The sequence below is a fragment of the Crocuta crocuta genome, unplaced genomic scaffold, assembly GCF_008692635.1.
Source record: "Crocuta crocuta isolate KB4526 unplaced genomic scaffold, BGI_CrCroc_1.0 scaffold267, whole genome shotgun sequence".
Lineage (NCBI taxonomy): Eukaryota > Metazoa > Chordata > Mammalia > Carnivora > Hyaenidae > Crocuta > Crocuta crocuta.
Window position 1 is genome coordinate 3,178,855 of NW_027531899.1, and position 12,448 is coordinate 3,191,302.

The 12,448-nt window shown below is 36.5% G+C and overlaps 1 protein-coding gene across 1 annotated transcript in view; it reads right to left on the reverse strand.

Annotated features, from left to right (window-relative positions):
* Positions 1 to 1,630: 1,630 nt before the first annotated feature.
* The window catches only part of ZNF829 (zinc finger protein 829), a 24,582-nt gene continuing 13,764 nt past the window's right edge, over positions 1,631 to 12,448 (reverse strand). The window contains exon 5 of the mRNA XM_077773772.1: positions 1,631 to 5,456. Coding sequence (XP_077629898.1) covers positions 4,477 to 5,456 — 980 coding nt within the window. The 3' untranslated portion in view covers positions 1,631 to 4,476. The remainder of the gene's footprint in view (positions 5,457 to 12,448) is intronic.

A 12,448-nucleotide genomic window follows, 5' to 3' on the forward strand; every position in this document is an offset into this window, starting at 1 on the left:
TAGAGTGGGCTGGAGTTGGGCATTTCTCTTCCACATGGTTGGATGCTAATAAAAACCTCACGAGGTTGTTGGGCACATGCCTTGTTATGAATGCTCTAGGTGTATTTCAAAATAGTGACTTCTCCTTCCCCTTGACAAAAGTACAATGGGGATTTTTTTGCCAGTCTTCACTATGAGAACTTGCTTGGCCTCCTGATGGTAAAACTCATAAAAGTGTGGTGCTCCCCTATGACTGGGACCCCTTGGTCAGTGTGTTCACACTGGGCCTCTTCCAATTTGTCCAATACAGTTTAGGTTTTTCTACTACTGTACTTTTTCACACAGAAATTTCTGCTGTGTTTCTGCTCTGGTAATTTTTTTTGTAGTGATGTTTTTATTCCCTTTTCATGTATTTTATAGGTATTTTCTTTGTAGATACCCTGGGGATTACATGTAATATCCTAATATATCCTATTTTAAATTGATACCAACTTCAATTGCAGACAAAAGTTCTATCTATCCTTTTACAGGTGGTATCTTTGTTACTGATAACACAAATTACACCTTTATATATCATGTATTAACATAGATTTATATTTCATGCATTTTTCCTTTAAATCTTTTTTAAAATTTTGAGTTGCAAACCAAAATTACAATACTGTTATTATATTTATCCATGTATTTACCTTTATCAGGTATCTTAGTATTTTTAATGGCTTCCAGGTGCTATCTAGCATTTTGTAGTGCCTGATATTAGGAAGATGGAAAATACTCCAACCCCAAATTCCTAACTTAGCTTTATGATTTTTGTGAAAAACAGAAATCCAAAACATTTCCCAAAGATGTTAATAACAGCAATTAGGAGCAAATTGGATTTCGTGTTCAAATTAGTTTGGATCATGCTCATATGAACCAGTTAAATGGGAGTTTTGTCTTTTTTTTTTTCTAACTGTATTATTTTGATATGGGCTGTGCCTCATGAGATTTAAGATTATAAGGCTATAATAGTTAAAATGCAGACATGCATGGTATTTGGAGGAAGTAACTCATAAAGTCACTCATTATATCCACGTTGATTTTATTATGGCACATAACATTTTGTTTTTAATAAAAATATTTTATAAAAGATGATGCTGGGAATGGTCAAATTCTCAATTGTTATGGAGACTTTTTAAATTGTTTTTGAGAGAGAGAAAGAGTGCAAGCATGAGGGGGGAGGAAGAGAGAGAAGGGGACAGAGGACCTAAAGTGGGCTCTGCACTGACAGCAGTGAGCCCAATGAAGGGCTCAGACTCACAAACTGTGAGATCATGACCTAAGCTGAAATCAGACACTTAACCGACTGATCCACCCAGGCGCCCCTGTTATGGAGTTTAGATATACAAAATCCAGAATTGCCACAGAATCATCTTTTGTTGCATTTCAAGAATTCCTCCCTACCCAAAGTCTACTTGTTTTCTGGGTTTGGATAACATAGAATACTATGTTAACCAAATCAATGTTTTTTAGGAAGTCACTAGACGAAGAGTTGACAACTTTTTCTGTAATGGGCCAGATGGTAAATATTATAGGCTTTGCAAACCACTTGGTGTGTCAGAGGTACTCAATTGTTTTGTAGTGTGAAGGCAGCCAGAAAATATGTGAGCGTATGTCGTTCTGTTTTAATGACTTTATTTATGAATGCTGAAATTGAATTTCACTGAATTTCATGTTATACATATTTTTAAAAATTTCAACCACTTTAAAATGTGAAAGCCATTCTTAGTTTGCAGTCCATACAAATATAGTCAGTGGTCTAGATTAATTTGCTATCCCAACTTACAATGTGATAATTAAGGTTTTATCTAAAGTATTTGATTTGAGTTCAGGTAATGGGTTCAGATTGTGGTTAATCTTTGTATTATTTTAACAGACTGCTAGAATAAATTTGTTCACTCTGTACTATATGATACTAAATTATATTTTGGTGATCTAATTATTTTGACATCAGGAATATGGAAGATTCACAGCAACAAATGGCAAGCTTGTTACTTCATTTGATTTAGAAGTTCCTTGAATATGGATAGATTTTGCTGATAAAATGATCTGGCTTGGTGATCTCTTTAAGTGGAGCTATTTGACTACATTAAAACATTTTTCCCCCTGCATTTATCATTTTGGCCTATTAAGGGTTTACATCTCTTAATTCTGACAAATTACATTTTCCTACAAATATCTCATACTTTGTCTAAATTTCCAGACATTAGTAAATATGATAATCTCCTAATCATGTCCATAGTTCATGTACTCATGTGTCCTCTTTTTTCCCATCAGAATTACCAATGTTTTTATCTATATGTATTTTTTTCTGTCAAAGAAATAATTTTATTTTCCTTGAATTATTTTTGTTAATTTTACTAATACCTTTTCTACATTGGAATGTAGTTTGATGTTACTCTTCTTGCTCTTAGTCTTATACATTTAGTTCATTTATTAATAATCTCTTGGTGTTTAAATGTCAGCATGCCTAAAACCATAAAACAGAATCAGATGCTTACCTGATTAAGCCACCCAGGCGCCCCCACTATTTTGGTTTTTTGGTGTTTTTTGGGAGAGAGAGAGAAAGAGAAAGAGAAAAAACACATAAGCAAGAGAGAGGACCAGAGGGAGAGAGAGAGAATCCTAAGCAGGCTCCACACTTAGCTCAGAGCCCAACGTGGGGCCTGACCCCACAACCCTGGGATCATGACTTGAGCTGAAATGGAAGAGTCAGACGCCCAACTGACTGAGCCACCCAGGCACCCCTTTTTCCTTTTAAACTTCACGCTGAATAAAGAATAAATGTTGGTGAGGAGCTTTTCTCCAAACATTATATCCATTGGTCTTTCTCATTATGAATTCTCTGATGTCAATTAAGGTGTATAACATGGTTAACATCCTTTCCACAAATAATAATGAAGATATTGATACTAGTATTAAATAGCATCTGCTAGATAGTCACCATATGTTAGTAACAATCCCAACCATTTTACATTTCTTAACTCATTTAATCCTTGCAGCAATCCAACTCACACATTAGTGTGCGTATATACATTCATACACATATAAAATTATAAAGCAGCACTAACTTTTCTACAAGTATTGAAAGTATTTAGGTATTTGGTTGTATGTGCACATATTTGTAAGCGAAAGTAGTTTTTTAAAAAAGTCTGGAAGATTAAATAACAAATTGCTATCAGTGGTTACGATGAGTATTGGCAATACTTTACAAGGAGAAAATACTGATCAGTTATTTCGATACTGAAATGTAATGTTTTTAAAGAAAAACAAAACAAAATAAAATAGCACTAAATTTGTATTTAGAAGGCAACTTTCATAACTGTAGAATTTCAGTGAGCACCAAAAGTATGCCAGTAGTATTTAGCAAAATGATAATCTATCATAGAAAAGAGTATTATAATACCATTAAAAATAATGATAAATAAACATTTATACTTACTGAAAGAGTAGCATGATAGAAGCAGGTTATGATACAGCATACACATCAGATTACACTAAAAAGGTCTGGAAGGATATGTTGTAATAATTTGAAAATAGTAATTTCTGTTTGGAAGGCTTACAGATCATCTATTTCCTTTGTGTGTGTGTGTGTTTTTTAACACCATGAAAATATGAGTGTTACAAAAGGGAAAAAGAGCAGAGCTTCCTTCAAAAACAAAGTTACAGTTCTGCCAGGAATTAAAAGATAGCCCATGTAACATAACTTACAGTGTAGTATTGGTATGAACAGATCTATAAGTCAGACAGACCATTAGAAAAGATGGCTCTAAAACTAAGCCAATATAAATACAAATATATAACCAAGAAACAGAATAAAACAAGGGGGAGGAAAGAATTATTTAAGAAGTAGCTCGAGACAGAACCATTTTTGGAGGGATGGCAGGTGTAATTTAAACCTTAAATTTACATTTGAAAATACATTTAACAAGTTATATATAAAAACAATGTTAACAGTGTTATGGGTTAAACTATGTTGAAGCCCTAACCCCTGGCTCTTGTGAATGTGATCCTACATGGAAATAAGGTCTTTGCAGATGTAATCAATTAAGATAAGGTCATCACGGTGAGCCCTAATCCAATAGGACTCATGTCCTGTATAAGAGTCTCTTCTTATACAATACAGAGACAGATATACACAGGGAGAATGCAATGTGAAGATGGAGGCAGAGACTGGAGTGATGCATTTACAAGACAGAAATGTCAAACACTGCTGTTATCAGAAGCCAGGAGAGGGACATGGAAGAGATTCTCCCTCAAAGTCCTCAGAAGGAACTAACCTTATCAACAATTTTGGATTTCAAAACTGTGAGAGAATAAATTTGTTGTTTTAAGTCACCCAATTTTGAAGTACTTGATACTGTTACAGTAGCCCAAAAAACTACTACACTGCTTTATCTTTTTTTTCCATTATCTGTTTTTAAGATTATTATTATAAAGATTATGAACAGACTTTATCTTTCACCCAGTATGAATTCCTTCATGGCGAATAAGGTCAGAGCGACTACCAAAGGCCTTTCCGCATTCCTTACAATCAAAGGGTTTTTCACCAGTGTGAATTCTTTGATGTCTAGTAAGGTTTGAGCCCTTATTAAAGGCCTTCCCACATTCATTACATTCATAAGGTTTTTCATCTGTATGGATTCTCTGATGTTGAATAAGTTCTGAGCTCTGAATAAAGGCCTTTCCACATTCCTTACATTCATAGAGTTTCTTGCCGGCATGTATTCTGTGATGGTTAGTAAGTGTTGAGGCACTACTAAAGGCCTTTCCACATTCCTTACATTCATAGGGTTTCTCACCAGTATGCATTCTCTGATGTTGAATAAGCCTTGAGTGTTGAGTAAAGGCTTTCCCACATTCTTTACATTCATAAGGCTTCTCACCAGTATGAATTCTCAGATGTGGAAAGAGCTGTGAACTCTTAGTAAAGGCTTTTCCACATACTTTACATTCATAGGGTTTCTCACCAGTGTGAATTCTCTGATGATCATTGAGGTTTGAGCAATAATTAAAGGCTTTTCCACATTCCTTACATTCATAGGGTTTCTCACCAGTGTGAATCCTCTGATGTTGAGAAAAATATGAACTACAACTAAAAGCCTTGCCACATTCCTTACATTCATAGGGTTTTTCACCAGTATGAATCCTCTGATGTCGAGTAACAAGTGAGCCACGACTAAAGGACTTCCCGCACTCTTTACATTGGTAGTTTTTTTCAGCAGAATGAGTTCTCTGATGTTGAATAAATTGTAAGTTCTGATTAAAGGCCTTTCCACATATCTTACATTCACAGGATTTCTCTTCATTAACAATTTTTTGATGTGGAATAAGAAATGTGGGCTGAATAAAAGTGGGCATGTCTTCATGGGGAAATATTACTTGACTAAAATGTCTCTTCTTTAGAGATAATATCTTGGTCTCACACATTGATTCCAGATCTGAAAGAAAATAAAAATGTGTATGTTCATTTTTCCTATCTTGAAAAGATTAAAACTTCTAAAAAAGAGAGAGATTAAGGTGAAAATAATATCTAGGAAAGTAAATGCTTAAACAATTCTCAAATATAGCTAAGCAATTTTCTAAACTGATAACAAAAGCATGGACATTGAAGAGAGCCAATAGAGGAATTCAAGAGGGTGATTAGAGAAATAAAGGATCTCTATCTTGAAATACTTGATGTGAATCAGAATCACCTGAAACTTCCATAAATACATCCCATTCAGGGCCACCCTCTATAGTATACAGTGATTCTAATCACATATACATGTTTATAAGCATATATCCTCACACACAGCATCATACTGTATGTCTTGTAATTTGTGGACAGTTGTCTGACCTATACAAAAAGATTACTGAGGAGGGCACCTGGGTGGCTCAGTCAGTTAAGCATCGGACTTTGGCTCAAGTCATGATCTCACAGTTCATGGACTCAAGCCTCGCATCAGGCTTGCTGCTGTCAGCACCAAGCCTGCTTCAGATCCTCTGTCTCCTTCTTTCTCTACCCCTCCCCCATTCGTGCTCTCTCTCTGAAAAACAAACATTAAAAAAAAAGACTTGAGGAACTAATGTGTTGAAATGTAAAAATGGGTGGGGGGTGCAGTCAGAGACTGTGCAAAGGGTGTGCTGTTGGCAAATTCAAATTGGGGTATAGCCTACAGCAAGTCTAAGGTGCTGAATGAAATTGGCAAGAATGGTAGGCAGGTGATACAGCCTGATATATTGGGGTATTCACTGAAACTTAGTTAGTCCTGGAATTCTCTAATGCTGACTTTGGGAGAAAGAGGAATGGAATCTCTCTCATGGCACTGACTAAGAAAGGAGGCAGCTTGAATATGAGAAAGAAGAGATTAAGAATAAAATATACTCTGTGAGAAGAGAGGAACTCCATGTCAACATTTTTTGTCATTCTGCATATGTCTCCCATGAAATCACTGCAAGTATTCATTCTGAGTTACAAATTTTAGTGAGTAGGTGAATTCATAAATATGAAACCCGTGAGTAATGAGGGTCAATTGTACTTTTAATTTAAAAGGAGGCATAATTTCTGTTAAAAATGACAGACTAGGGGGGTGCCTGGGTGACTCAGTCATTTAAACATCCAACTCTTGATTTTGGCTCAGGTCATGATCTCACGGTTCGTGGGTCTGATCCCCTTGTCGAGCTCCACACTGACAGCACACAGCCTGTTTGGGATTCTCGCTCTCGTCCCCTCCTCCCCCCCCCTCAAAATAAACACTTTTTTTTAAATGACTATAAGAGTTTACCATTGCTTGTTCATGAATACACAAGAAAATTACAGTAGAAGCTTAACAAGAGGAAAGAAAAACCTCACTAGAACAGTGAATACTGGAGAAGTGATAGTAGCAATAAAATTTAAAAGCTAGAAAGCCAATGAATGAGTGATAAGTGAGTCTGCAGACTACAGAAAGTCAAACTGAGCCTACAGTGGATGAATTCCACAGCACTAATTCATAGTACAGATCCCTACAAATGCACAGGGACTGGAGGCATCAGGTACTTCTAATAGTGGAATACACAGAATGGTGAAAGCTGAAGTATGAATTCAAAGATTATATTAGTAGTGAGATGCCTAGGATCCCTTCATGTATCCTATACAGGATTATACTTCCCTATTCTCACAGAAAACTAGAAACATAGAAAAATGGAACCATGGGGAATCTGGACTCAGGAACATCAGACATACACAACATAGTTGTGGGTATGGGTACTGAACTGAGGACAAAAGACTAACAGAAAATATATATGCTTGTGATAAAATAATATATCTAGTTTTGTTCCTGGAACAGAGCTTCACAAACCATTAGAATTTCCTGATGGGACAGTCTTTTCTTACCCACAAGCTCCTTTTGATTATCCCTCTGAGTTTTGCTATTGAGGTGTTTCACAGTGGGCACTTGGCTTCAAGGAAGGGGCTTGGCCACTAATGACTACATAATCAAAGCCCAATAAAAAATTCAGAGCAAGGACTAGGGGAAGCTTTCTAGACTGTATGATGTACCAGGAAGGTGGCATACCTTGATTACATGGGAAAAGAATTTCCTATGCTTGGCACCTCCTAGACCTTGCCCTATGTACCTTTTCAGCTAGCTGTTCATTGTATCCTTTATATAAAATGGTAATCAGAAGTACAGTGCTTTTCATGAGTTTTGTGAGTTGTTCTAATGAATCATCAAACCTGAGGAGTTGTGTGAAACTCTAAATTTACAGTTGGACAGGCAGAAGTATAGGTAGCCTGGGGATCCCAGTTGCAACTGGTGTCTGAACTAAGGGCAGTTTTGTTGAGTACCTTGCCCTTTAACTTGTGGAATATGATGTTAATTCCATATAGTATCAGAATTTAATTGAAGTGTAAAACAGCCACTTGATATCAGATAATTTGTGCAAGTCACAATACTGAAATAATTCTGTTGATTTCATCCCAATTTGACTTCCAGAATGCCTATAGGCTCATAACACCCTCAACTAGTAATGAAAGTAAAGGTCTCTTCTCATGGGAAAATTATGCACAAGTGAAAAGACCAAACTGCCAAAAGTGGGGAGTCCCCAGTATATTAACCCAACCAGATCATCCTAAAATAAATAAGACCTAATCCCTATTACACAGAAGTTCCAATCATCTTTTCAGTATCTCATACTTAAAAATTAGTAGTAAGCCATTGTTTATCAGACATTTAAGAAATGTTTTTCAACATGAAAAGGAGCCTAAAAGAGAACAAAGTATCTGTGAGGGAACAATCAATGCAAGGAACAAAAGAAAAGGTCAAAACATATAATGGATAACCTCAGAGAGATAACAGAATTAAAAGGCATAAAACACTAAATAAAGGGACACTAACATACACACAAAGTTCTTAGAAATCGAAAATATAATAATGAAAAAATATTTTTTAAAACCCCAAAAGTTCCTCTCTAAACTCTGTGCACAAAATTCTGGCTTTCTTTCTCAACTGACCCTGGAGAAATTACAGAGAATTTGGTTTTGTGGAACTGATGCAAATTGTGAAATATCCTATGGAGACTGAAGACTGATATAAACTTGGGTGTGTGTCAGGAGGGAGGCTACTTGCCTAGAAAGATGGTACGAGAGGCAAGGAGAGGCTAGCCTAGTAGTACAGTCTTTAAATTCTGAGTTAGCCTTTCCCTGAGCTGCCTTGACCACTGCAGCCTATGCCTTTAGCATAGAAATGGTGGCAACTGCTCAAGTTGCTGAGTAAGTAGGATAACCTAATGGCAAAGAAAAATACCTGTTGGATAGAAGAATGTGGCTGATCACCAGCTCTCAGGCATCTGCTCCTCTGCCTCCTACGCTATTAAAACCCCCTTGCAAGAGCTGGTGGATTACAAAAGGAAGGCATACTTTTCCATAGATGTTGCTGCTTTGTAAATGCTGAAAGATCAAACCCTGATAAGAAGAATTACCTGGCAGAGCAGCAGCAAATAAAAGTTATCAGCACTGAATCTTTAGGTCTTAAGGCTCATCATCCTGAACTTATCTCCTTCCATTTCTTACATCTACCTAGAGGGACACAGACCTAGGTCTACCTCTTGGTCCTTCCCCAGGTACACTGCCAGACAAGGTAATTGATAATCTCTTGGGAACATGAACTCACAGGCCAAAATGGCCATACAACAGAGGGTATAAATGCTGTTGAAATAAGACCACAAACTACCATGATCATCTTTGACAGATACAGAGAAACTGTAGGATGTGGCCAACACCTATTTATGATAACTCTGAGCAAATCAGCATTGCAAATTAATAGACGTAACTTGGTAAAAGTTATCAGAATTATGGCAAAAACTGCAGTTAAATGAAGAAACTAGATATGCTCCCATTAGAACAGGAAAAAGAAATATTACCACTACCAATGTTACCAATTAAGACAGTCTCAGTTATCATCGTAAGCAAAGAAATAACAAGTATGAAGACTGGAAAGGAAAAGATAAATCTAATAATATGATGATCTAACTAGAAAAATCAAGAGAATACAAACCTAACTTCAGTAAAATTGCCAGACATTAAAGAGCAACTTACAAAAATTAATAGTATGTTGAGTAACATCAGCAAGATGATGGAATAATAAGTGCTAGGTTCTCCTGACCCCCATAATAAACACATCAACTCAACAGCAATACACAGATCAATTCCCCTTGTGAGAAATCCAGAAATTGAGAGAATCCTGCATACTAGGCAAATGTGAAGCCAGACATATCAAAACTAGTAGGAAAACTGGAGACATGCTCTCTCTCACCATGATCCCCATACTGGCACACAACTGGAGGGAAACCTCCACCTTCCAGCTTCTCCCTGAATACAAAAAGGTTGGAATGCACAGACAATGACTCAACTTTTCTAAGTGATGCCTAACTGACCATTTTGGAGCCTTGATTAGACTTGTTATACTCTAGAACCCTAGGGACTACAGAGAACAAAAGCACTGGTTTGAAATAGCATGCAGACACTAACCAAAGCTCCTTTAGCCCTGCTCAATGCAGTGACTAGGACAAAAACTTCATCCCTGGAGAAGGAAAGAGGTGACTGTATGTCAAACATTCCAACTTTTTTGAGGTCTGACTAAGGTACTGGCTTCTATTCCACCAGTCTTGGAGTGCTGATAGAACCCAGCAGAGTAGAACAGAAAAACAAGAAAGATCAGTGAAACTAATAGTTGGTTTACTGCAATAAAAAAATTGATAAACTTTTAGTTAGGATAAGAAAAAAAAAGGGGAGCCTCAGATAAAATCAGAAATGAAAAAGGAGACACTATAACTGATGTTACAGAAATAAAAAGGATCATAAGAGACTACTATGAACAATTATATACCATGAAACTGGATAACCTGGAAAAAACGGATAAATTCCTAGATACATAGAGAATACCAAGGCTGAATCATGAAGGTACATCAAGTCTGAATATACCCATAACTAGTAAGGACACTGACTCACAATAAAAAAATCTTTCGGGGTACCTGGATGGCTCAGTCAGTTAAGCATCTGACTCTTGATTCCATCCAGCTCAGGTCATGTCTCACAGTGGTGAAATCCAGCCCCAAGTCGGGATCCATGCTGAAAAACTGAAAAGCAGGGAATGCTTCCACACCATTTTTGTTTTTGAGAGAGAGAAAAAGTGCACGTGCATGTACAAGCAGGAGAGGGGCAGAGGGAGAGAGAGAGAGAATCCCAAGCAAGCTCCACTCTGGGGCTCGCTCCCATGATCCTGAGATCATGACTTGACCTGAAATCAAGAGTCAGATGCTCAACCAAGTGAGCCACCAGGCAACCCTTAAAACTCATTTTATGGGGGTGCCTGGGGTAACTCGTTTTATGGCTCAGTTGGTTAAGCATCCAACTTCGGGTCAGGTCATGATCTCACAGCTCGTGAGTCTGAGCCCCACATTGGGCTCTGTGCTAACAGCTCAGAGCCTAGAGCCTGCTTCAGACTGTGTCTCCTCTCTCTGCTCCTCAACCTGCTCAAACTCTGTCTCTGTCTCTCAGAAATAAATGTTAAAACAAATTAAAAAAAAAAGAGGGAGAAACCTCTCATTTTATGAAGCTACCATTACCCTCATGCCAAAGCCAGACACAGAAACCATTTAAAAAAAGAAAATGACGGGCCAATTCCATAATGAATATTAATGAAAAATTCTCAACAAAATACTAGTAAACCGAATTTAACAGAACATTAGAAGGATCACACACCATGATCAAGTGGAATTTATCCCTGGGATGCAAATATGATCCAACATATGAAAATCAATTAATGTGATAGATAAAATTAAGAGGGATAAAAATTACATGATCATCTCAACAGATGCAGAAAATGCATTTGATAAAATTCAACACTCTTTCATTAAAAACTCTCAGCAAACTACTAGACGGATATTACCTCAACATAATGAAGACCATATATAAAAAGTCCATACCTAATATCATATTCATTGAAGAAAAACTGAAAGCTTTTCATCTAAGATCATGAAGGCAAAGATGCCCACTCTTGCCACTTCTATATCTGGCATATAGAAAACTCTATAAAGACTCTACATAAAAACTGTTAGAACTAATAAACAAATTAGATTTTCAGTTTGCAGTTGCAGGAAATGGGTTGCAGGAAAAATAAGTTTTGTTTCTTTACACTAACAATATTCTGAAAAGGAAATTAGAAAAACTATTTATAATAAATAACTATAATTTTTATAATAAATAACTATAATTTTTATAATATTTTATAATAATAAAAACTATTTATAATAGCATCAAAAGGACTAATATACTTAGGAGCACACAACTAAGGAAGTGAGAGACTTGTACACTGAAAACTGTAAAACAATGATGGAAGAAATTAAAGATACACAAGATAAATGTTAAGATATTCTGTGTTCATGGACTGGGAAAATACTGTAAAAATGTCCATACTCCCGATACTACAGATTCAACACAATCCCTATCAAAATCCCAATGGCATTTTCTATAGAAATAGAAAAAACAATTCAATGAGCCAAAATAATCTTTAAAAAGTACAACAAATCTGGAGGTAACACATTTCCTGATTCAAAAATAGATTATAAAGCTGCAGCAGTTAAAATAGTGTGGTAATGGCACAAAGATATTCATATAAGCCAACAGAACAGAATAAATTCACATATACACAATTAATATACAACAAAGGTGCCAAGACTACATAACAGAGAAGGGAAAGTCTTAACTAATGATGATGGGAGGGGCACCTGGGTGGCTCACTCAGTTAAGCATCTCTTGGTTTTCGCTCAGGTAATGATCTCAACGTTTCATGAGTTTGAGCCTATATCTGGCTCTGTGCTGACAGTGTAGAGGCTGCTTGGGATTCTCTGTCTCCTTCTCTCTCTGTCCCTCCCCCACTTGTGCTCTGTCTCTCAAAATAAACTTAAAAAA